The sequence below is a fragment of the Pagrus pagrus genome (assembly GCF_965226575.1).
Source record: "Pagrus pagrus genome assembly, chromosome: 8".
Taxonomy (NCBI): Eukaryota; Metazoa; Chordata; class Actinopteri; order Spariformes; family Sparidae; genus Pagrus; species Pagrus pagrus.
Window position 1 is genome coordinate 22,142,221 of NC_140192.1, and position 27,605 is coordinate 22,169,825.

Sequence of the window (27,605 nt, forward strand, 5' to 3'; positions counted from 1 at the left end):
GTTTCTACTGTGTCAGTACAGTTCATTGCAAAAATACAGCTTACATTCTAATGGAGCATCGAGGTAGTATTATAAAATAAGTCACTCCCACTGATCTTTCATGAGCATAAAGCAGCGGGTGTTAGAGTTAATGTTAGAGTTCATTCAACATAATGGCAACTCTGCAGACATACCTTTACATCTCTGTAGCACATTAAACTAAACGGGTATTGTTTTGTTCACACCAGAAACCTTTAATATCTCTAAATGTCAAAATATAATAAATGGAGGGTGTGAAGCTTTCATAACTTCCCACTTGATTCACTTTCATTAAAAGACCATGTTAAAGGATAATTCCACATTAAAGTGTGTTTACAGGTCTTGTGGAGTACCACTGGATATGTGAAAAAGTAGTACAAAGCATTTGTGGCTCCAGAAGAAGCTGCATGTAATCTGTTAAACTGTCTCCAGTGTTATCAGTCAGTGGCTAAGTTGCATTGTGGGAAATGTCCGCGCCAAGTTTTGAAAAACTGTTGTCATTATGGACAGTCCGAAGACAAATGTGTGAGGCATATTTATCAGATTACACGCAGCTTCCTCTTGAATCACAAAAGGCTTTATACTGCTGTTTTCACATAGGCAGTAGTTCTCCCCAAGACCTGTAAACACACCTTAATGCATAAAATTGATATGCATTTTCAGTTCTCAAAATGTCTGTAGCCTAAATATCACTGTAAAGCTGTCTCACTTATCACACTTATCTCCTGTCTGTAGCATCAATTCAAAGTCAATACAGGAGGAAAAACAAGGTGTGACTTGGCATTTTGCTGTCGTACTGGAAGATAGTGGCACAATTTAGAAGCGCAAGGAGAGCAAAAGAGAGGAACAGCATGAAGATTTATTCCTTCTGCTGAACATACACAACATCGAGACAACCATACATCACACTAATTGGCCTGGTCAAAGGCCAACATATACTGTGTCACGACACTCTGACAAAACAAAATAGTGCCCTGAGTAGATTAAGCAAATAAGCAAACAGACTGAAGTAATACATGAGTTATGGCTCCTGGTCTTGAAACACTGCAGAGCACCACCGTGAATCTCGGCACATCGCACTGCACTTTCATTGCCTGCGATGTGTTTCAAACTCTGAAACCTTTTATTTTTTCTGAGCAGTGATGTGAATGAGCTCACTGAGAGAGTTCATCTCTCATAAGCCTCTCTCACTTCTTCTTCCTCCCAGCTACTTTAACATTGAGGACTGCTCCCTGGGTATTCGAGGGGCCCTCTTAAATGCAGACCTCCTGCTGTGTAACATAAGCAGGCATGGGCCTGGGTCCTGACACACATGTAGACAAAGCCATGCCTTAGTGACTACAAAGGAAAGTCCTGGCTTTCTAAAAGGCATCCAAGTGGATAAACTCCCAGTTCCCCATTTGTGAGATGTTATGGCAATGGAAGTAGGACAAAAGGCATTGAATATGTGTGTAGACATAACTCAACTCTTAGCAATGCTGTGGTAGAGGCATGCAATTATGCAGATGCCACACAGTTCATATTCGTGCTTCATTTGTTGTGAATACACTATTCATGAAGTTTCTCCTTGAGCCTCTGCTTTTATTTTTACCTAAAGAAGTGCTCACATCTGGTTCTGAACACAGCAGTGGCAGCCTGTAATGTATACGAATACCTTTAAAACAACAGCTCTGTTAAAATGACAATATGTCTCGACAACCCTCTGGATAAAGGGAACCAGAAAGGAACAGTAGCAGGGGCCGCTTGGTTGATTTAGAGGGGCATGACACCTTGCATTGTGAGGCTTTGATTACGCTCCAGTCGCACAATGTTGAGGTATAATCTCGTTCTACCCAAGCAGTCAAGTCTGCCACCAAAACAAAGGCGGGCTTGAAGGGGAACCTGTAATTGCTGTCACAGGTAGCGGTCAAAAAATACAACCGCCCCCAGCGACGCCAGCTCTCAACGCTTTGATGGCCCAAACTGAATTAAGGAGCGAGATAAGCTTGTTAGAGCATCGCCTCTCCTCCAGCCTCCACCTCCCGTTCTTTCCTCCATCACACTCTCAACCCCATTCCCTCCTCCATGAGCTGTTAACCCAGACAGACTAGGAGTGTGTAAAGTCTTCGTTGCAATCTCTGAGTGCTGGTGGCATAGATTTTTCTAAGTAATAAAACCAGAGAATCAATTTTTCGGATTTTACTTGCTGTGTCGTGTAGCTTTAATGGACATTTCCAGTTCTCCCACCAATACAATTTCACAGTGAAAAGGAAGACGGGGTCAATTACTTATTTGTACTTCTCTTTGAAGGAAGCATGCGGAGGGGCAAAGTTTGTGCACTTCTGCCAGGCAAACACTCATCTCTCCAGCTCATTAAGACAAGAAGAGCTGGTGTGTAGCCCTTGTTTGAAGTGGCTTTGCCAATGCAGGGGAGAGAGATGAATGTAGTGAGAGGCAGCCTTATGAGGATCCGAATGAGGCCCAGTTTCCTTTTTTATAAATACAGCACACGCATGCATAGCATCCTGCAGACATTCTCCCTCCAGCTGTGCTAATTTAACAATGTGTTGAAGACTCATTTAATCTTCAAAGCCTGCGGGAATCATGAATGTGTATATGTGTGTGTGTGTGTGTGTGTGTCTACTTTCTGTATGTTCTACTATGTAGCAGAATTCAGAATTGCGTGTACACAACTCAGAGAGCCACGATGGGGACATTGTAAAGGCCCATCAACCTCACAGCAGGGAAGCTATCATTTAAGCATAAAGCTGTGGTGAGAGCTTGAAAAACACACCCCGTCACTGCTCTTGTCATTTTCTTTACTATATACTTAAACACCACCAACTTCATGCGATAATACTTAACATTAAATAGAATGCACATATTGACATATTATCATCACACAGAAAATATCAGGCTAAATGTAGCAGTGCAAGGTTTGGTTGAGGCTCATAAGAAGAGTTCCTTTAAGAGGAAGCCAGCATTAACACCTGGAGGTGTGAGGTTTGACACAAGTGAGCATTTAGGAGATGGGGAGGATCTTGTCAAAGAAGATGCTACTGAGTTGCATTATGGAAAATGGAGGATGAAAAAGGGTCCGACATTATTGCAGCTTGTCCCATACTAAAGACTAAGGCCCAATTCCAATCCGATCCCTACACCCTCCCACTTCATGAGTCCAACTCCGTGTGGAGTCACACTGCTAAGTGGGGGACACCCTCGCCTTCTGTTGTTCGTAAGCCTGTATCGATGTAGACTCGGTGTTGGAAGGCTACATAACCCTCCCCCCCTTAAAGCGAGCTGGTTCATAATGACACTTACTGTGGCGGTCCCTCCATACGAACATGCAAACAGAGTGAGAGTGAGTAGGGGAAGGGCATAGGGCCGGATTGGAATTGGGCTTAAAAGTCAATTTCTCTCAGCCTTTGCTGCTTTGATTTTGACTTTATGTTTTGAATCCATCTGTTGCGAGTCCCCCTCACTTAATAGGAGTGCAACACTAAATTGTCTCAGTCCAGTGAGGAAGATTATTCAACATGTCAGACATGCAGTCAAACACACCTGCAGCATTTACATGCAAATGTGCAAAACACATTTCAAAGTATGTTGATGAATCCTGATCCTCAAGGCTCTGAGCACAGCTGCTTTTCTACATATGGTTCAGCCAGAATAATTCTAGTTCCTGATGACCAGGATGGAAAATATTATATACATAAATACATTTCCTGAGATTTGTTCACAGTGTACAGATTAAGTAGACTAAACACCAAAACACCAGTGCATGTTCACACACTATCACTGTTGCTGGTTGATATGGAGGAAAATAGGAGCCATCGCAGCCCCTCAATGTGTTTTGGTAGAGGTGACTACATGATATCTCAACATAGTATAACATGCCACATGTTGAAGAAGACCATTCTGTCCTGCTGCGACCACACTCACTTCAGAAAAGCCTCTTAAAAGCAAACTTAAAATGACCAAAAAATGAGGTCTGAGGCTGAAGGCAGACAATTTCCAGACAGATGGCTGAGTACTGCATCTCTACTGAGTGCAAAGAAAAGCCTGTTTGTGTCATGACACCTTTCTGAGTTTAAGAATGTGCTCTTATACACGGAGGTGGGCTTGCTGAGCCAATTCAATGCTCGGACTCACTGAGCTTGAGATGTTGTTATGTGACACGTGTGGCTCTTAATGTGTAAGAGCACATTGTTCCAGTACCATGAACATGGAAATGAGTGGATACTGTGTAACGTAAGGTGCAGCATACTTATAGCCCTACACGGCAATAACATCAGCAAAAACAAATTAGACTGAAACTCATATTCATTAATTATGTTTGTTGTGTTTATTACTGTAGAAAACAAACAGCCTGTAGCCCTTCATAGACTATAGGACAAAAAAAGCCCTAATGAGTTATTAAAATGGAAAATCGAGGGTGCTGATTATATATAGCTGGTGGCAAAAAAAATTCCTAAGAGCTAACAGCTTGCTGATTTGAGAAGGTATACCTTTACACCTTCAGGAAGCCTGCAGCATGAGGCAGTGTTCAGTAACACCTACTTGACAACTGTTTTATGGCGGAAATCCACAAATGAAGCCACTTGATGGGAAAAAGCAATTTCTTTAAAATGGTAAAAACAAGTCAAAAGAGGTGTGTGACTTCACATCATACAAGATTTTTACATTGCCTAAGGTTACAAGTTAATTTTATGGGTGAATTCCCTGTTTGGAAATGTCTCAGTTTTAGGATAGCAAGATAATTAGCTGTAATAGCTATAATCAGCTAGAATAAACATCACTGTCACTTACTGAGTTAGGTTTTCACCTTAGAATTTATCATTCATCATATCACCTAAACCATACTAAACGTGAGGAGACACGCTATTTGGGACCTATTAATGTTGCATTTCTGTTTACCTTCTCTAAGGAGGCGGTATCACCCTCCATCACTACGTTGTGACTCATTCTCCCTTGCTCTCTACACGGGATACACGCACACACAAACTCTCAATCATTTTTCATAATTTTTTCTTCCTCAGTGTTGTGTGATTTATCTTCTTTTTTTCTCTTGGTCATGTTGTGCAGGACTTAAAATCAAAGCCTACATGTTCACAGACCCAGTCAGTTATATTTCTGCAATTGAAATGAACGTGAAGTCCTCTTTGACGGCTCTTATGGGACACACACACACACGCACACGCACACACACACACACACACACACACACACACACACACACACACACACACACACACACACACACACACACAGGTGAATCTCCTTTCTGACACCTTTTGTGACTGGTGTTTCCACATGGGGTGGTGGGATGTCAGAAGGTATAAATGCCTGCTGAGCGCTCACACAGAGGAAGAAAAGTGTTCCGACAGTCTGAAGTTTGGCTCAGTTGCCTTGGAGCACTGAGGATAGTAAAGGTAATGTCATAGAGGGAACGTCTCCTCGTGGCTGCATCATTTTGTCTTAGACTGATTAGCATGGCACTGACCTGTGCCACCACAAACCTAAAAAAAAACTTTTTTGAAATTGGCATTTTCCTCTTCAATGTGTGTTTTTTTGGAAAGTGGTACATTTGGAACATGAATCAAAATGCACTCTGTTGATACAAACATCTCCATGTGGAATGAGCTGTCCTGACATGAGGATAGATGTCTTTGTTTCAGCACAAGATGACTTGTTTTGGCAGTACATTAAGAGAGTCAGCTGGTTGGCTGGTCAATGCACATCTTACAGCCAAAGTGCTGGGGATATAAATAAGGGAAAAGCACTATGCAGTGACTCACAGTGAATTGCAAAATGGTGGCAAGCGTACACATTTATAAGCCAAACGGTTTTACAAGGCATGGACATTGCTATGCAATGAACATCCTCTCCCTTCCTCCTCCTCATTCCGGTCTTCTTGCCAGCACACACAGTATGTCTAATATGCTTAAATACACCATGAATGACACCTGCATGTAGATAACCCTAAGCAATCTGCAAGGACCAGAATGAAACTCTTGTTCAATAACAGGATGCTCACAGTGCAGTCAAACATTTTTAGCCATGGTAGCAGCGTGGCTCCAGGCCACTACTTTGGCAATGAAATTGAGATCAGTGGTGCCTCAAGGGGTGAATCTTACTTCCTCTGGTGATCCTTTGATTTCTCATTGTGTGCTACAAATGGGTCATTATTTTCTTTTATCCAGTTTTCAATATTTACAAGATGGATTGGCACATCATTTACTTTAAGAATGAAACACTTCAGTCATCCAGAACTTTAAGTACCACCGCATGCCTGCAAAACTAATGGCATTACCATCAGCCTCAGCTGTACTTTGTGTTTGGCACTAGTTAAACACTAAACTAAAACATTGTACTTTTGCGGCTGTGGTTCAGGGGTAGAGCCAGCATCTTGTAATCGGAAGGTCGCTGCTTCGATTCTCCTGGTCTGTATGTCAAAGTGTCCTTGGGCAAGATACTGAACCCCAGACTTCTCCTGATGTGCGGGTCGGCACCTTGCATGGCAGCCACCACCATCAGTGTATGAATGTATGTATGAATTACTATAAGTCGCTTTGGACAAAAGCGTCTGCTAAAATGCCCTAAATTTAAATGTACTTTTATACTAGCATCATCACTGTAAGCATGTTAGCATTTAGCCCAGAGCACCACTGTGTCTACTGTTTATCAGTAAAACATGGAGAGATGTGACTATCCTGTGAGCTTCATGTTTTAAAAAAAGAAGGTTTGTAATATTTTTAGATGCTATAGTTTTTTGATAAAGTCTGTGTAGGAAAGTGACCATCTCCTTCAACAGCTTGCATCACAATCACCTGCATGGTCAGCCTTTTGTTCTGTAGCCATCTTTGTCTCCATCTATAATTCAACACAGTAGCGTAAGTGCTTTAAAATAGAAAGTGCGCATTGAGACCATTAAAGTATTATTTAATTGCTATAACAAAGGAGGCCTTTTCATCAGTCTGTGCATTAAAGCACCAACATTACAAACTCAGATTCTAATGGGCCACTCAGAGCACACAGCCATAAAGCAGATGGAACCCACGTTAGCATGTCAAGTTAAGTCTAAATGGTTGCATGAACCGAAGAAGGGAATTAGCCGTGGCAAAAAGGAACAGAAAGGAAATCAACCATGGTGGTCTGCATCATTTAGAGCTATTACAGCAAGGAGAGCAGCATCTGTAGAACCAGCAAGTTGCAAACCGTGTCAGCATGAGTGAAGGGGAGGACTCTGAACCATATCCGTACAAAAATGGCCTTGGTGCTGCACTATAGGACTTGTGGGATTTCACACTCTGTTTAATGTTCACTGTGACTAAACATGTGATGGACACATAAAATCTAAAGCAGTCTGTCTCCCTGTGTGATCTTGTCTGATATCAGATCTGTAATTCATGGCAAAAGGGGGGAAAAAAGCAGTTTTCCGTTGGAATATTAAGCAAGTGTGAAATGTGAAATGATTTAATGATCTAAAGTATGGTGTTCCCATTCTAACAATGATGATACAGGATTTTAAAGGTCCTGGAAAATAGGTGAGTTAAAAATAAAATTCTTCACGACTCTGGCTGCTGCACTTACAGCTCATCATACCTCGCTCCCCTCTCCTGCTTCTCACATGGTGTATAAAATATTCATATCAAATTCTCACACGTGTGCACACATAGACACAAACACTCTCTGCACAAAAAAAAAACATGATGCGCTTCACACGCAATAAAAAAGAAACTATGAAATTACAAAAGAGATACATTTATGGATGCAAGTGGTCTCTGCAATATGATACCTAAACCTAAACCTTAAATTAATCAGTGCCCAGTTTTCTACAGCGCCATAGTTTAACTCTGGACTACTCTGAATTAATCATAATACTGTAGCATACAGTATTGCAGTGCTGCTTAAGTGCAGTCTGCACTCTCTTGGGTGCATAACATAAAGATGTCTGATTTAAACATAGGGAGGTGAATGGGGGATACCCAGCCAAGAGATGGCTTAGACACACTCTGAAACCATAAGATACATATGCAGAACACACTGGATCCAATCTCTGCTGCACTGATTTAAGCTCTGTTGCCTTCACTTCTGACACTTCCTGCAGATCCCACGATTACAGAAGGAGCTGCTGCAGACTCATGAATCACTCATCCCAAGATAAAACAGATAAATGCATCCTCCGTTAGCTGAGAGCGAGCGAGTGAGAGGGACAGAGGGTAGAGAGAGGGAGATGAGGATCAGGATGTCGTGTTGAAGGATAAGATGGCTTCCTTGGATAATGAAAACAAAGGAGCAACATTACGCAGGTTCCATGCAGACCTGTGTATTTAAGCATGGATTTGGAGGGAGGGAACACTAAAAAACCATCCAATTGAATCAGGGAAGCAGATGGATTTACCATCCTTTCCGTAACTTAATTTGGAAGCTAATTGAATCAGCATACTAGCTGCAGGGAAATTGAATAAAATAGAGCAAAGAAAGAGCCGTATTGGACAGGATTAAAATGAGACTCTGACGATAATGCCTAATGAAATTTAAATCAGGCATGTTTTCAAATGAGTGTGGATTCTTTCTAAGATTTTTCTTGAATTCTTGGATAATGTTCTCAAGATGATTGAATTAGCAGTAGCTGCAGGAAACATTTTGAACCAACATACTGTATTTATGTCTGCTCAAATTAGAACACATTTTGTCAGATGAAGGAGGCTCTAAATGGGTAGCCAGCAGTTAGATATCCGGTATCAGACGGGTCCCATCTGACATGCTTTTTCAATAGAAGTAGGATAATGACCCACAACAATCTCCCCCTAATATGATCTTCCATATTCAAAAAACTTGCCAAGTCTTATAATCATGCACACGCTGTACACAGCTACATGGTGCGTATTTGATCTCGCCTCTCTGAAACTCGGCTGGCACATCAGCCAAAGCAAGTGCTGGCTGAGCAATCTGCAGTCATGGTTACATCTGTTATCCTGGCTTTCAAGCCTTGTATCAGTGGGAAGTGCCATAGCTCAGATCCTGTCTACAAAAAAACAACAACAAAAAAAGAAGATGCTGATAATAGATGCAGGAATGCAGATTCACTTGTTGATAGATTCACTGACAGAGTGTTGGTTCTGTTGGAAGCGCGTGATTCCTACGAACATCGTGTTAGATAAATAAAATCATGTTAACTGCTGTGAAGGCTTCGCCAAGGTGAAAATTACATGCACAGAAGTGTAGACGCAGACTGACAGATTAGAAGGTACGCTCAGGCTAATGTTGATACATTAGGTACTTTTTTCAGCATCACAGCTGTGGCTAAATGGCTGTGTGCTTCTCACTGATTGCAACAGAAACCACCTGGAGACGCTGTCCCTCTTACATTCTGTTTCTTTAATTAGTTCAGCAAGAAAACTTGGCTGCAGGCGTTGCTCCTATTGATTCAGTTTTGTGTGTAAAGTAGTAGGACAAATAATGATAAAGAGCCGAGCAGGCAGTGGAATAAAGGATGCATCTAATGTGATTAAGACTTTGAATAATCGTATATCCAGGGACAAGTGCCTTCATCTAGTTTCAGCCGGATCAATATGGTATGACAGTAATAAAAAAGCTGGATTTAAGGCGATAGCCTCTGTGTGCTGCCTTGCAATTCATGAATGTAGGGACTGTTTTCCTGTGGGGAATGCAGGGGGATCAAGCCTGAAGGACGCAGAAGCCGTCTCACCCTTGAAAGTTTCAGATAAATTCGTACTGTTCATTTTCCCCATGCAAGTAATTTCAATGAAGTGCCCGTCTCTTGTTCTTGAAATAAAGACATGATCATTGCTATTCCAGATGATCAAAATCCCTCTTAAATCCTTTCATGCTACAATGCCTTTACTCTCTCCGAGGCAGCTTTTCTGTTTAGAGAAAGGACAAGCTTCATCTATGCTGCATAAACACTCAAGAAGATATGTGAGTTTCAATGGGACAAATTAAAGCCATTCTCCTCTGTGGATGGATGAAACAAACACCAAGCTAATTCTATTGATTAAAAGAAATAGACTTTGTTGTCGACAGCGCTGTATTTGAGGTAGCGATTTGATTAGGAGGCTGTGCTCGGCAAAATTGGTGTAATGATAATACCCGGTTTGATTACAACGAATGCATGCTCACAGGCACTGAGCGGGAATCAATCTTGCGTTACGTCTACTTATTGTTCCTTCTAGCCTCTACTCCACATGGAACAATCCTCTTTGTGAAGTGTCAGCATGCATTGATGCTTTAGGAACCAAATGGCTAGGGTAATTTACTTCTGTAGTGTATTCATCTATGCAATAATTATTATTATGTATTTTTACAAGGACCTTTTGAATTACACGACAACATGAAACACTGTGAATACTTCAAAATGCTTACAGCGTGATGAGCACTTTAAAGACAATTAAGACTAATTACAGCGAAGAAAATGATGAAAAGCCTTTGAAACATACAAGAGGCACCTGACTCATTCAATGATTTACCATTTTTGCTGGAATTGTCAGAGAATAGTCAGAATTCTTACAATAACTACAATTTAATGTTCTGATGCATATATATGACGAAATGTAATGTAGGTGGTTAATAATGGAAGTTCTGTGTTCCCAAGTAAAAAAAAGACAAGCTAAATGGTTGCAAGCTTTACAGTATGCCCCACTACAGGAATGTAACATTCATTTAGATTTAGCTTATTATTGTTTCAATCGTAGGAAGCTCAAGCACAGTAAAAGCTACACTTAAAAGTGAAATCCATTAAACAATGCTCTTTGCAAAATGTATTCAATTTAACATTTTCTCTCTGCAAGTGTGTCCTCATTTATTATCTACCTGCCCGTGTCTTTGTTTTCTTTGGTCCTGTGTGCTTCACTGTTTTAATGTCTGTTCTGCTTGCCGAGTTCTGCTGCAGTATTTTAGTCTGCAGTTGTTTGCCACTGCTTGTGTTTATTTGTGAACTTATTTCATACATATGCATGTCATGTCAGCAAGTCATGGATCCGGAAGACGCAAATATCCTTCTTTCTGTTCAGTTAAGCAAAATAAACCAATTATAGGTTGTTCTATCACTCCAGAGACAAGGTGAGAAGGAGATGGTGACACTGCAGCTGGGCAGTGCAAGATCGATCATTCCAGATCAAGTGCTGAGTTGCATCCATCTGAAGATCTGTTTGTACTGGACGAGACTATACTCTGACATTCAGTCTGCTGGCAATCCTCTTCGTACGACAAGTGCTGTTCCCTTTTGTGCTAGTTGACTTTGGGTCCAGTGAGTGTTTTATTCGTAGAGGTTTGGATGATAAATTACATACATCATTTTGACTTTTGGGAACTCAAGTGGAAGTCAGTGCCTTGGATGAACAATGTTTAGGGACTTTGACACTTCTCTCTTAGTTAATAGTCCGCACCACTGTGCTAGTTGTCTGACGTTTGCTGAACTAATATCTTCTGCTATCTCCTTGACATCACTGGAGGCAATTTATCAGATTGCATGCAGCCTCCTCTGGAGCCACAGAAGACTTGCCTACTAAGTTTGTGAAGTTACCCTTTTATTTTGACAATCTCTCAATGAGCGACCAGTTTTACCCAGGACAGTCTATAGCATTCTGCCATGCACTATTCCTTCCAGATTGTACTCTCGATACCCATGGAGATCACAATGAGAGAGGCACAGCTACATCACAGAAAAAAAACACAATTTGCCTTTTTTCGCCCTTCTGAAGCTCGTCTTTGTTTCATGTTCATTCACAGAGGCAATGAGTGGAAGATGGTAATTCAAGCACAGAATACTTGGTGACGCCATCTAGAATCTCTTACCCTCCTGCTGTGTTCAGGAAATGAAACAACAATGGTCTTCACGACATAATGCCTCATCTTTGTGTGTCTTCATGACACTATCATTTTCTGCCAGTCCCTTCAAGACCATGCTAAACATAACTCCAAGGTCTCTCAGTGGGGGAGAATCAGTTCTTTGTCAAATTCAAAAAAGTGTGAATGCTGTGTCTCGACCACCTTCTTGCTGGGCTTCGTCTTCTTTGGCAGCCATGTAGTGTACAGATGGATTTTTACCAAAGTCAGGAAACAAATAGCCTCAACCCAGTTCTGTCATACAGCTGCAATGTTTTCCGATGCCTGCCAACTCCTACCACGAAAGCTACACTTAAGTGGCAATTCACATCATTCACCTGGACTCCTGAGGCTGCTGGTGGAGTCAAAGCAAAGTGACATCACTGCACAGACTGTATATTGATTTACCTTAACCATCATGGCAGTCATTCAATATGAGGGTACCATCATTTCCTCAATAATCATAAGCTGTATTCACTTGTATGCCTCTCCAGCCAACTGTCAGTCAAAGTAAATTTGATGTAGGCAATCAAGGAATGTTTGCAGCTAAACTGATGCTCGAGTAATAACACTGACAGGAGCACTCAAAAGGCCTGGCACAGCTGTAACTGTGATTGTTCACTTTACTTATGTCTCTCCACTTGTCTTTGTCTACTCTGTCTGGGGTTTATAGTCCCCCACAGTGCTACTCCTTGGTCCCTTGTGTTCCAGCAGAGAGACACTTTCTCCCCCTGTGCATGCAGTTGCTGCTAAGCTGCCACTGTTTACCTCATCAGCATCTGCCTGTGCAAACCTCCACACTCACAGTAGTCATTTGCTTAATTGTGATGTGGGTTCTGCTCTGCATATGTTAGATTATATTTACTCAAGTTCCCGGGGTCCTGTGATTTTACTGCGCTGACTTCAGTCAAAAAAACTGTCAAATTCTAGCCCTGTCTGCAGCTGGGTCTTTTCTTTGGGTCCGAGCGTAAATCAAACGAGACAATATTTGGATAAATGTGCGTAAACATGACATGCGTCCAACATATATTTTTGTTCACTTAAGTAGAACAGGAGAATTGTGAGTAGATTGGTGTTCTCCACTATAACAGCCTAGACAACAAAAGGGAGGGAGGGAGATCAGTGGGTCCTGTGCCCACACCCAAGTGCCTGTTTTTGGCTGTTCTCTCGTGTCCACACACCCCTGTGTGCCCTGCTAGTCCAATGGACAACCAGAAGGCAGCAGGCCACGATGAATTTACTTCAGCAAACCACAAGTAAAACAAAAGTTGCCTAGCTAGCATGCTCTTTCTGTAAGTTCAGTTGGTGCATGGTGTTATTGGGTTGTGACTGTGTTTTGTTTTCCTGTGTTTGGCTTGTAGGATCAGCCAGCTGCTGACAAAGTGGTTGTGAATCATAGTGTTCCTGGCAAACACACCGACCTCTTTGGCTGTCAAAGCTGCAGTGTCTGTGGGTTAGAGAGTTGACCAGCTGCAGGTCAGCACAGCAGCAGCCCACTTTTCAGACATCCGGCCTGTCCGCTATGCCTAACCGAGAGACACTCTGGAAGTGAAGAGCCACTCTGGAGGATGAGTGACCCCTGAGAGGAAAAGCAGCAGACCAGGCATGATGCTGAAGAGGTTGCTGTGTTTACGGGGGGAAACCACCGCTCATAAACTGCTGTATCAGCACCACAAGAGAAAGAAAGTCTCATACGCCTGGCTCAAAGTGTTAGTCATGCCTAAACCTAACATGAACCTATCATGAAACCTTAACAAAACGACCCAAGAAAGCAACCAATCAGAAACAGAGTAGGGCGGGCCTTGCAAGTAAAGCAGTGGCATCAATAATAATGCACACTGATGACAAGGGCTGTATGCTAAATTGTATTTTATCAACACATGCATAGGGGCTACTGTAGTTCTCTCAAAGTTTTCACACATAAGTTTGAGCTCAGCCTGCATCATCAGAGGCAGAGGTGATTATCAGGGTGCCACAGCCACACGCAACACAAATTCATCACTTTAAGGAGATAATTGAGTGTGAAAACCTTGGAGACAGAGGAAAACAAATGAAGCACCAGAACCAAATTACTTTCAAAGCCTGTTTGGACCCTTTGCAGGCTACAAGTACATTTGACAAGTTGCAAATAAAGTCATGCATTTTGAGCTATAAATGACAAGTAAGACGTGCTATTTTTGAATCATTCTACCGCTAACCGAACCCAAATTTGCTTGTTTGAATTGTAACATCCTAGAGTTAGTCTCTATGTTCTTTTTGACTGAGCTATGTTACTTGGTTTTTGGATTCTTGCCTTCACCCTGCCCAGATTTGTTTGATCTTGCCGGACATGCCTCCTGTGTATGACCACCTGTTTCACCAGTAAAGACTTTGCTTTTTTGAACTTCACCTTGTATCCTGTGTTTGTCTCTGTGTTTGAGTCTCTGATCTGCCCAGAAGCCCAAGCTTAGGGCTCACTGGAACCCCCCCCACTGCACTGTAGCTAAACTAAAGGGTTAGTGTTTAGTTTAATCTTGTGTACAAAGCTTAAAAATGGCAACCGACCAAAGCAAACTCAAAAACCATTTCTTATTTCTTCTGCTTTGCCAGAGGGATTTGTAAGCTCATAAGGATGTGAGAAAACATATTTAAAGTTACCTGGGAGAATGCAATTTGAGAACTGTAATCTTTTCAACCTACTTTGAACAACAATACATTGTTTAGCCAATGTTTAGTTCATAGCCAACCTTTACCTGATGTCAAAGGATTACAAGTTTTTCAATGCTTAAGCTCAGCAAAGATACATAATTAATTTCCAAAACAATACTTCTCCACAGACTGTTAACGGTGAACAGTGTCTCTAAATCCACAGTGTAATGTGCTGTTGGATGTCTTTTTTTAAATCAGACATTGTTCATTTTAATAAAAATAGCTTCAAAAACTGTATCAGTGTAACACCCTGGCCCATTAAAGGGAACATATTAAATTCAAAGCACAGCAATATATGTTTGTCTGATTTGATTAATGTTCTCTTCAATTTAAAAAAAAAAACCTATTTCAGGTTTTCCTCATCTTCACTTCCTGTCAGTGCACCTGTTCAGTACCCACAACGTGAGCTGTGATACAAAATTCATCATGATTCAGGAGAAAGAATCCTCGCTAAGTGCTTTGTTGACTACAATACAATCAAGCAATGTGAGATGAAAAACACAATCACTGCTTTCCAACCTTGGTTATCTTTTTGTCTGAGGAATGTTTACCATAATTTAAGAAAAAAAAATGTCTTGGAACAGTACTTACGGAAATTTGCGGTGTGCGTGTTGCATTAAGAGGGACACTGTGAAATTAAAAGTCGCTCCTGTCACTGCAATTTCTCTTTGCTATGTGGACATGTTAATGTGCATAATTAACTAATCAGCTTATGCCAGCTGGAACACTTGGCAGCTCGGTCTGACAGCTTCAGCTCCTCTCTTGAAAACATCTTGAAAGATTCTGATTCTCCCTGTGTAATTTTATCTACTGTCAGGCCAGAATAACTTCCTCTTGGACAGCCCCCAAACATGTCCACGTCTTGGTGTTGTTCCTTGGATTTTACCACGTTTTGTGGCACAAACTTTCTATTCTTAAGTATCAATTCTGCTAGAAAATGAAATGATCCAAAGCATGTTTGAGCTGTGTATTTCTATGATTGGCATGAGCAATAATTGGAAAAATATGTCAGTTTAATCTCTTGTCTCAAATGATGAAATTCAATGTACTGTCAAAGTCTTGTTAGACTGAAACTGAGAAGTGATTCTTACAAAATTACAAGAGACCACCAACTAGAATACATATTCAGGTATACAACTACTACCAAGACAAAACGGTTTGGATGTAGATTTATACTGTATATTGATGAAAGGCTGGAACGATCCTTTGATAAATAAGTATTCAGAGTGATACAAAAGAAACAAGCTCTCTGAGTCAGCTCATGACTCAACAGTAAACTGAAATATCTTGCCCAGTCCTGTGCATAACGTTATCCAGTTTGACATTCAGTGTCTGTAAAGAGTTACCCACTGCGTCCACTGAACACCAGAGCAGTTGTCTTGATTAATAGGAATACTTAATTTGTCATTAGGGCTGATTAATTCCATTAGTCTGTGAGGTTTAAAGTCATTCAGTAATGTCACTGAAAATCAATTATTTGCCATGGCAACCAGTATAAAGAAGACACTGACTGTGGGAGTTCAACAACTGCATATAAGAAGATCACTAATATAAAAATTGGTCACTTCCAACAGCTCTATCAGTATAAATGTGAGAGAGCACTCTACAGTATATAACTCTTAATGTCTGCGTTTCAAAAGCCAGATATTGTATATGCCTGTGTGCGCAGAAATGGTCCTTGGCAGAGGAAGCCATTGATTTTCTCACTGCGTCTGTAGCGTCTCTCCTTTCCTGCCTGCACAGCATGTAATATGAGACCACAAGTTTTCCTTTACCCACAGCAATCAATTTCGCTTAGCCGAGCTCCCTGGTCTGGATGGGGCCTGTCTAAGTACCTGTCTCCTTCGCCACACAGCCGTGCATACCCTCACCCTCGGCAAAAGCTTTCAGTGTAATAAAAAACATATCTGACTCAAGCCCCGACCAATCTAATAACAGCCAGACGGGTCGGTGTGACTACAGAGCGCTAACTGTGTCACTGCTGGGGAGGTGGTATGCATGGCTTGACTGCAGCAGAAAGGCCAAGAAATCAAAGCAATCCCTCTGATCTTCAATTCCCTGAGAAGATGATCCACATCACAGTTTCTTCAATGCTATCAGTTTTACAGCTTGCAGCAAAATGTGGTTCCTTACTCTAAAAGCAAGGACCATTTACTGCCTTTTATCTTAAGAGAACAAAAAAAAAATCCAATATATGAAGCCATACGTGAGGGCATGACTCATTCTGATTGATATATATCTTAAACTCCCTAGGCCTCCATCAATCTCACATATTGTTAAGCAGAAAGTAAATGTTCACTTAGAGACGTGCCTTGTCCCTTTCAGGGGACATTTTGAGTCATCAGTTACTGTAATGGAAACAAAGAGATTGGCTGTTTTCATAGAGATAGAAAGGCTGGGCTGCAGCCAAAGATAACAAGGCTAAACTCTTCCAACACAGGCCGTGTGGGTGTTGAATTTAAAAAGACTGGCATGGAAAAAAAAGAAAAAGAAAAGAAATGACTACCTATTACTGATTGCTTCTAAGAATAATACTGAGTGATAGCTAACAGAGGTAGGATTTCAAGCTATAATTTTCTTCTCAACTTACAGTGTACAGATCAATGAAGTCTTTCCCTATGAAATATAACTGAATCCATTGGCATGCATTACAGTGTACTCACCATCAATTACTATGCCAGGGAGGTAAGAGCTAATCCTTCAGCAGAGTGAAAGCCAGTTATCTGCAAGAGCCTGGCAGTCTGTTGTTCATTTCCTGATAATACTGTATATTGATAGAATCTCTACAGTAATGACAACAGAGAAGAGATTTAGCTCAGATAGTGTCTTACCTGTAGCCACTGTGACTGGTCGCTGTGTCCGGCCGTCCAAGCATTGACCTTGCCCTGCTTGTCCAAGCGAGCCTTTCCAGGCTCCCAAGTAAACATGTCCATGTTTAGAGTCCTGAAGATGCTGGAGGCCGTGACCTGGTAGTCCTGAATGTGGCCTGACTTCATTCCAAGCGGTTCAGAGCAGCCTGGCAACAACAAACACACACAGATTTGTTCTAACCTTGCTGATCGCATAGCTCCTCCCCTCCACAAACATTCAGAATGAGGTTTATGGCTAAATAAGATTTCACACACACAGAGTTTGTCTTGGTGTTTTGGTAAAATATAAAGAAAGATAAAAAGTAAGCACTGCATAGGTATTAAAATAGAAATACTGACCTCAAAATATGAAAAATGTAAAATACAACCGTAATTTCAAAATAAAAGATAAAAGACGTGTACAAATTCAAATGTGTGTGTGTGTGTGTGTGTGTGTGTGTGAGTGTATAAAATAAATAAATATGATGTAGAAAGAATATTTGCAATGTGCAAGTCAGTAGGGAAGCTGGAAATCAGTCAGAGTCGGGGCTGCTGAGAGGTCGGTCTATACAATGACGTCATGGTGAATGGTGTGTGACGTTCATGTTAGTCTGTATTGATTTAAATAGCCAGGATAACTTTTATCTCAGAGTTATGAACAACATGTTACAACAATTTGATAACTTTTTGCACTGTAGCAGACAGCAAATTCAACACCAACATACTACAAGGTCAAAGCAGTTACAGCAACTGACAGTCAATAACAGCAAGGAGATGAAGAGGGAGAGAAATGCCCCAGACTCCTTTATAAAATCATTCAATTTTGTGAGTTATTGAGCCAGGAGAACATTTATATACTTTGTACTATAACAAATTCTTAGTTATTCTGGCCTGCATGCGTGATACATTCAGCAATTTCTTTACTTGAGTAAAAACCATTGTGTTTGTTTGTCCCAGCGGTACACATGTTTACTTGCATTTAGAGCGTTGACGTGAGATCCGATCACAAGTGGTGACAGGAGACATGTCAAGACACATAATGCTAGGTGTAAACTGACATACTTAGAGCTGAACACAGCCCTATAGTGTATAACAATGCAGCTCGGCGAGGATACATTTCATAGTGGAGATGTGCATATGTAATGCGAGACTCCAGTCTACAGTGTAATTTGTACACGTGACTGAAAAAACATAGAATTGCTGAGTTTTTTTTTTTATCATGTGTAGTCTCCATCACACTTTTTTATTAATTGATGTTTTTTTTTATCATGCCTTGTTTCAGTGGGTGCAGCAGCCCCCTCAGCACCCCTAATTTCCATGCCCATGCAAGACAGCATTTTTCCCACATACCTGTTAGCTCACAACCGAGCAGCTCCATGCGTAAGGTACAGTGCCTCCTGCAGACTTGGGGGTAAATGCGCACATACTGGGCTTCAATAGGAGGGGTGAAGGAGTTGGCTGAAGGAGCGTTGGTATCGCCATTTCCTCTGAAAATCTGTTGGAGGGGATGAAATAACAGCAGACGGGGGTGGGGGGTGGGGAGGATGGTGAAGCAGATCAGTTTTGCTGTAATGTGGCTAGTCTATTCGGCACTGTCTCTAGTGTCTACTCCACACTCAACAAATTGCTGTCATTCAAGGTCAATGAGCTAGAATTACAGGGAAAAATAGACAATTTCTTGCACCATTTGAGCCTGTAATTCATAAGAACAGTGGTGTGTTTTAAATTAGGGCTCCAATTATATCGCTATACCTTCTAAGCGTTTTATCCAATTGACCTTAGATGGTCTGACAGAAACTGGCTGATTCCAGTGACTGATGCGCTGCATTGTGAGGAGTGCAGAGAGATGGCTACAGAGAAGACAAAGTAAGGGGGAGAAAGAATAGTGTGTTTTCATGTGATGCAGGAAATAGAAGCTGTCACTGGGTAGCAGGAGGTCAATATGAAAAGAAACACTGACAAGTCGTACTGGACAGGTACAGTACTTCCACCTCAAAAAATACTACAAATACTACACACATTTACACTCAATCATGCTTTTTGTGCGCCTAATTTTCAAACAAGAACAAACAGAATATTCAACTCCAGACTCATTGTTCCATGTAATAAATCTGACGAGAGGTTTGCAGGTTCGGGGTCATTTGGAGCTCAGCTGAATGGAGGACAGCCGTGGTTTGCTGTCAGGGATGATAGAACGCTGTGTGGCCTATTTAGTGGCTGTTCATCCCCAAATAGTATAAAAATTCAATCTAGAAGTCATAAAAGAGGAGGGGGGTAAGGGGCAGCAAGATGGGCCCGGTGTGTGCTAGCTAATTAAAAAGCCATCTCATCGCGTCCTCCACTCTGCCCTTGACTGAGTGCAGTCTCTCGTCGCTGCACGTGTGTGAGTGTGGGCATGTGTGTGTCTTTGTCTGTATATAACAGAATGAGTTGCTGAAGGAAAAGTGTGGAGGGACGGAAGTGGGTGTGTACACCTGAGCTTGTCTCACCATATCGTCGTCTTTGCCCTTGACTTTGTATGTTCTCCAGGTCTTCCCATCATCACTGTGGGCTACTTTGTAAGACTTGACGTACTCCGGGCTGCCGATACGCTTTGCGCCCTGGGTAATTAGGCCTGTGACCCTCATTCTCCTCTGCAGGTTTATCTGTGGAACCAAAAAAAAAGGCATAATCATGAAATTAAACACTCAAGCTTTTAAGAAAGTTTGAGTGTGTGTGTCTCGGGCTCTGTGCGCTTACAAGCAATGCTTGCATGCAAGTCATGGGAATCAATTCGCTCTCTTGTATCTTTTCTGTCAGGGCCATCCATCTTATTCAGAAAGCGTGTGATCAAATGGAACATTTAATCAATCCTTACGCTCCAGATCCAGTCTGTCAAAGCTGTGCAGACTGTCAATATGGTGCCAATGCAAAGCAAAGAGGAAAAGAAAAGCTACGAAAGTGATGAATGCTTTTATAGATCCTGCGCACAGAGAAGGATCATTATAATCCAAGCACACACCTGTTTAACATTTTCTTTGACATGTTTTTGACTGACAGGTCACTTTGATAAAATGCATAATAGCTTTGTGACAACATCCACATATTTCCTATCACAGATTAACAGCAGGTTTTGGGGGTTTTAATATGTGTATGTTTAATTCATGTTTAGTGTCATGGTTTTGGGTTTTACTTCTGTTAATTCCTGTTTTATGTTGTAGGTTGCATCCTGATGTGGCATGTTTTACTATCCACTTCCTGTCTTTGTCTTTTTTCTGGGTACACCTGTGTTTTGTTAGTTCATCAGTCCCTGTGTATTTAAGCCGGTGTTAAGCCTGTTATCATCCCTTCCCTCTGGTGTCCATTGTGCATTTCCTGTTTCTGTTCCCTGATCCTGCATTTGGCTCATCATGTGCGCTCAGCTGTTTTTGTCCTCTGTGGCTTTCTGATTTGTTCCAAGTTTTGTATTCTTATTTTTTTCTCTTGGATTCTTTTTAGCCTGGTTTTTTCACCTGCCTTTTATTGTCTGCATTTCAACTTTTTGGGATTCTGACTTTGTTAACAAAGCTTCTTTTTGTTTTGTTTTCACACCTGCTGTGTCTACATCTGGGTCCTCACCTTTTTGCTAAACCTAACATTTAAGTGGCCAAAAGTAGAGACAATGCATCATCACTAATAGCTGCACATGATAGCTCCTAAAGGATCCTTCCATAAAGAACCAGCATCTCTCCCAGAAGTCATTCTATTGGTCTTTTACTGTGTAACTTGGTCGCAATTAAAAAATATCAAAGGATAAAGAGCCATTCATTTCGAAGCAGTCATACAAAGCAGTTGGTGCTTCCCCATCTCCACCCATGCTCCCACATCTTTGCCTATTGAATAGCCTGCTTTTACATAATGGCTGCAAGCCCAGGAGACCTATGAATGATTTTACATGTGACATCCATGTTTCTCTACACTCTATGACCTAAACCCATCATTGCAGGTTGACGACAAAAGTGGCTCAATCCCCTGTACTTTTGGGGAGCTTATATAAAATAGGGTCTCTAGTTTTCCTTTTTTTTGGTTGGCTGATGATGACCGCTCACTGCAACAACATGAGGAAGACTGCGTTGACTGAGGAGAGGTGTTGTGTTGGGTTACTGTTACTTCTTACTTGGGTCACAGAGTCTGTGACAAGTAAGAGAAAGCAAATAAACAGTGATGACAGTTCTTCATTAATCATTTTGGCACCCGGTTCACTCCAAGTTGCTTCATTTTCAAGAAATGAAGACACTTTGGCTCGACTAGCTTTCCTACTGGCAAACTATAAAAACACAGCTGTCTAGTCTTCCATAGCTGGGGAACAGAAGGGTGGCAATAATACAGTACTGACTAAGTCTTAAGGAAAGGACCATTAACCTAGAATGGGCAAACCTATAAAAGAAAGGCACACTCTACTCCTATGAGTTGGACATTTATACTTACCGTTTCCTATTTAAGAATATGTATTCCAGACAGAAAAAAAGTTAATGTGATACTGCGAACAAACAAGACTGTATTTCAGATTAAGTTTGTGAAGCTGAATTCAGTTTCTATTTAAGAACATGAACCATTTCAGTGCTGATCCTCGAGAAACCTTACTGACAATGTGAGCATATTCAGGATGTTATTCTGGGGGCTTGAGCTCATTTTCCGGTACAGAGATGTTAGCATTACTATGAAATAAGGCAATTTACAAGTAAAATATTTGAGAGCAAAAGCTCAAACAGAAAGTCTGAGCCCACTAAGTCATACTCTCCTTTTTTTGGTTAATGAAAAAACTGTGTGTCTCCTCAGGACATTACAGATTAGAGTATTGGCGCTCACGGATCCAGCACAAGAAAGGAACTGTTTATGTTCACAAACCTCGTCTGAACTGTCAAAAATAATGAGGTAATGTTAAATAATTCTATTGCAGCGTGGATTTCCTTTCTAATTTCCATTTGTAGAGACAAGACTCAATTACACATACTTCTCAAACATCCTTAAACCAACGTACCAAGTTAATTATACATAAGGACCCTTGTTATAGCCTCAGAGCTGCGATGACCCACTCGTTCTCATTTGCAGCATTTCTATGCCCTCCCCAGTTTTCTCCATAGAGATAGATACTTCTCGCACTAATTAGGAGCTCTGTCACTAAAAGGCCACTGCCGGGGTAATTGGGGTGATCCTTCACATTTTTAATGACCACTCAGAAACATACGTTCGTCACCTCAGCGCTAATAGAGATGCATTTATTTATTTGAGTGAGACATCGTTTGAAATATCTGCCAGAAAAATGCCTCAGTGAGTTCACCTAAATTGCTAGAATGGGCTAAAATGTGAAGCACTGATTACAACACTTTAAATTTAGGACATAACATATTTGCATGACCCAAAACACTGCTGTAAATCTTGAATGCATTGTGCAGATTAACCCAAATTTTGATGACACACAGGCAAACAGTCTACCATGACTCAGACTATTTATTCAAAAATCAGCATGATCACTATGCATATTTTAATGCAGGTCCTTATCAATGTGCGTGATAAAGATGTTTAACCTAACTACATTGGGTTGGGAACACTTCGTAAAACTGTTTGCATTTTATTTTTTATTGACATTTTGCCTTTTTGATCCAACTTTTCTGGAGTTAGGCTGTAAATTAACACAAAGTTGCAGAATTGTGTATCCTTGGCATTTGTTTGCACTCTCTCAGTTTGCTTTAGAGACTTTGTGAAAAAAAGAGCTCGAAGGAACACTGTAGGGCGAAGTTTAGAGTGAACTCTTACCCTTTCACCAATTCACCTTTTCCTGAAACACGCAGTATCTCGTGTATGAAGTGCTCTGGGTAGAATGAGTGAGTCTCTGAAGAAAAGAACATCTACATCAAGTCATGTCTGCTCTCTAACTCCATTTGAAGCACAAAGACAACACCACTTGTTTGCATTGTGTTATATAACTGTGTTTCTCTCCGAAAAACATTGACTACTGAGAGAAAATGTTCAGCATGCATCCCGTAGCTGTAATTCACTTACTAGCTTCAAGAAACACAATTTTCAAGCATGGCTCGTATGTTCGGAGTTGTTTTTCTAGGGTAATTTTAAGATCAATTACTTTAGGTCATAGTGCCCCTGACAAACATATCTTTGATTTCCCATTGGCCCTTTGAGATAACAGGTTTATTTATACTATTAGTTGCTAAGAATGATAATTCAATGTGCTTAAAATGAGGCAGCCCTTGAGTTACAGTGAACAAAGGAAGGCTGTGTTAAGCTGTGCAGAGTCTGGTTTTTACAGTGCTTTTGTTGTTTGCCTTCAGGTTTTTTTTGTGTTTTTTTTTTTTATTTGGATGTGAAACAGTCAGATTTGACTATTTACTGTTTTTCTTTGTCATACACTTTGTGTAATGATTAACTATTTTAAGGATTTTACATTGGTTTGACAAAACAAGCAATTTGAAAAGGTCACTGTGGGCTCTTGAGAATTATATCTGTAATTTTTCACTATTTTTTGACATCTGATTGACAGCAGTTCACTAATTGAGAAAATTAGTTAGTTGCAGGCCTTACACAAAGTAAACCTCACTTCTTCATGTCAGAGGATTGTCTTGTTGCAATGCTTCTTTAAGGGACTAGTTCACTAACTAGTGCCACAGTATATCAGAACCTGAAAGCCACAATGAAGCACAACACGATACAACTTTTTTAAACTTACCATTGAATCCTCCACAGAGCTCATTAAGCCTTATTCAAAGAGGTAAAGACACATTTATTTACAGCTACAGCCTTTGGGTGAAATGGAACAGACCACACAGTGGCTAGCTTCCAGTCCATATTGCCAAGACCGCTAACTATGACCAAATATAATCATACCAACAAGCAAGACCTCACAAGAACACCACACAAAAGGTCAAGAGCATATAAAGTGAAAAAAAAATCTTCTGTTGATTACACACCGAGATGAAAACTGTTGAGGGAATTGAAGCAGCATTGTAACAATTATACTGCCCTGTGTCCTTGAAAATAGCAAAGAGCCCTGTGGCACTATGGGAAAAAAAGCATGTTAAAGCATACACACTCTGATACATATACACACATTTTAACAGCCTTATCGCTTTCATTGTGCTCTCGTTTTCTATACACACATGAACACATACTCAAATTAGATAAGCGTTTTGTTTTTTCCTTCTAAATGGTTGACTTGTATGATCTTTGGTGTGTAAGGTAATCAAACCCTGACCGCAGTCACATCAAGTGTGACAAATGCAAGAATAAATGTTGGCTGCAAACCACGGTTATGGTGAAGCTTTGCTTTTTTTTATGTTGCAGCTTTCCGTTTTTTTTTTTTTTCAATTTTATGTTGTAACAACGCTGTGCTCATGATCTATAGGTTTAGACACAAAAACAACTTGGTAAAAGTTAATCAAAAATCATGTTTAGGCTTAAATAAGCATTTTTCCATTAGCAAACTGTTTTAACCACTGACATGATCTATGTAAAATCAGAGTTGGCTACATTGGGAGATAAAAGAAGAGATAAAGTAAACATAAAGTTACTTGAATTTTAAATGAAATAACACAAAATAATGCCTTTAATTTAATTGCGGAGCTCCCGTCTGTCGCTGTTCAACTACTGGCAACAAAATGCAGCCAATACTGAGCCGAAAATGGCTAAAATGTGGTATCAGTTAACAGTAGGAGCTAGTGATATGAAATCATGTTATTGGTAAAGGCGCATTGTGAATGTTAGAGATTTTAAAAGCGTAGACCTATAACATCACTTGTTGTGATGTTGTTGCAGAACCAGGATTAGGCAGCCGCATCCCTTTGAGAGAAGCAGTTGTACCTAAGTAGAGGTGGTCACAACTAGTAGACCGTTGTAAAAGACAGATGAAGTACTTTTAGTGGACATTTGTTTGGTGATAAAGTAAAGGCAAAAGTTCAATGTCATAAAGTGGTTGCATCGAGTTTAGGCTCAAGAACCTTGACTTATTTTTGTCTCAGAAGATTTTGTCGGACATTTGAGAGCATTCAATTAAAAAATGTTGTGCAGGAATGTTCTTTTTGTACTGCAGTGTACGTTTCCAAAGACTTCATTTAATTAGTAATGCTTGCGGTCATGCTGCAATCAATGACAAAGCTATAATGGAAAGACATTTTTCAGGGTCACATCTCAAAGCACAAAACGGACTGTAAAGTTGAATATTTCAATAAGTGCAATAATCTTCACAGACAGAGAATTAGAGTTTGAGCAGGTTTGATATAAACTAGGGATGTGTGCCATGAGTTAACTTAACATTGCTCCCCACATTGCTAGAAGGCATCAGAAATACCAGTTGGTTAAACGTGTCATTATTATTTTATCAAGTCACACAATTAAAAATACATATCAACATCATTTGCACTGAAATGCCATGTCTTCCTTGTCAAATGTTGCTTTCTTAAAGACATAACATTGTAATGAGGCAATGAGTTTGGTTTGTAGTTATCACCTACAGTACGTTACGTCTGACAAACGTCTGACCTAGGATTTGTATTTACAACAGTGGTGCTGCACTAACAAACTGTGGGGGGCGCCAAATAGTGCAAAATACCAATTTCTACATATTGTTGCTTTCAAAATAAGCATCCATTACTAATGTTGACAGCACTAGTTAACTGGTCTGTCTAAGATGTTTTTATGCATTTATGATTTTGGTGATTTGGTGAAGAACGGTTTCAAATTGCTCTTAAATGCATGCATTTTTTTTTAAGACAATGTTTTAGATTTAAAGATTAAAATATGCTCAATTGTGACTGTTTTCTTAGTGTTTTCTTACTTGTAGGCTAGTCGACAAGTCTGAGTACAAGAAGTGAGCCATTAGGAGCATCCCTAATACATATCGGCACGTCAGCGAATGTGAGCACACTGGAGATCTGCATTTGAATGTCATGTCATTAACTGTTTATCTTCCCTAAAACTATGCACAGACCCCCTCAGCCTTCAGAAGTGATTTGGATTGTTCCAGTCCTCTAACTTAGCTGGCTGGAGCTATATTTTGCTGATATTGGTCAGACTGGCAGCATATTTCCCTTGAGTGTTCAAATGCAATTTTATGTGTGAGCTAGTCGTGGCGAGGCTGTGGAAAACTGATATTCTCGCACTACACAGATGTGTGAACAACCGAAAGCTCACACACACCCACACTTCACAAACATACGAACCGACATGAACACAAACAAACACATATACAGTGAGTGTTGTTCATCCTTCTCTGATGTATTATTCAAAGTATGGTGCTCTACGTTTGATGCATTTGCTGTGGTTTAGGGTGAGGGAGCTGACATCCAAAGATACAAACTGCACCAGAGAAAACCTTACGAATCGCCAGACAGATCTGATCCCTATCCTGATAGGGTTGTCATTCGTCAGTACAACCTGTTTCACCTGACTGACATGCAAACACAGTCACTCCACATTGCCTTGCAGTACAAAAGCAGCGACTTCTTAGCATAATCCCAAAACACTGACACGACTGTACACCTCTGTACTCGCGTCCCAATTATCCAGGCCCTCTGTAGAAACACACAATGCCTACAGCATCCCGCGCAACATCCCACGTGGCATCATTAAAGTCAAACAAACCGCCTGAATGTTTTATGTCTCGTTCTCCTCTGCCTCTCCATGTGCCAGGCTCTGTTTCTCTCACTCATGTCGGCTGCTTCTTCGACTCGCTCTCCTTTTTCCCTTTTCTTACGAATCCATTTTCGCCCTGTCTTACTATTCTCTTGTTGTTAGGTACAACTTTACTTTCTCCATCACGCTGTCATGCTGTTGTATGTTTTTCTATTATACTTTGTTCACGGTTCATGTGTCCGATAACAGCCTACTTCGAAGGTTGCTGTTGGCATTCTCATCAGAGAGAGACACGAGAGTAACAGAAATGTAACGGGGAAAAAAAATATATACTCAATTACTTAACAAGCCAAATAACTAATCACTTTAACTCTTTATACTGTGTATCTATCTTTCTATCTGTGGGAGTGTCATCAGGACTGGAGCAAGCCTTCATACTGGAGTTGAGGGAAGGGGACTTATCATAGCTCATCTGACAGTGTTTTTATATGCCATAGATGTTTCAGCACGAGCTAATGATGTATGAGTATTTACTTAACATAAATCCTGACTATCAGCTCAACAAAGGTCTTGTGTTGATGCACTCAAGGCATTTCATTTCAGGTGAGGGAACTGCAGCAG

General features: G+C 40.7%; 1 protein-coding gene across 2 annotated transcripts in view; it reads right to left on the reverse strand.

The window, feature by feature from the left end:
* edil3a (EGF-like repeats and discoidin I-like domains 3a) overlaps positions 1 to 27,605 on the reverse strand; it is a 118,880-nt gene that overhangs the window by 12,744 nt on the left and 78,531 nt on the right. For both annotated transcript variants that reach the window (XM_084359278.1, XM_084359277.1), the window contains exons 6-8: positions 19,874 to 20,029; positions 18,735 to 18,879; positions 17,367 to 17,551 (exon numbers count right to left, since the gene is read on the reverse strand). In XM_084359278.1, the coding sequence (XP_084215404.1) occupies positions 17,367 to 17,551; positions 18,735 to 18,879; positions 19,874 to 20,029 (486 nt within the window). The remainder of the gene's footprint in view (positions 1 to 17,366; positions 17,552 to 18,734; positions 18,880 to 19,873; positions 20,030 to 27,605) is intronic.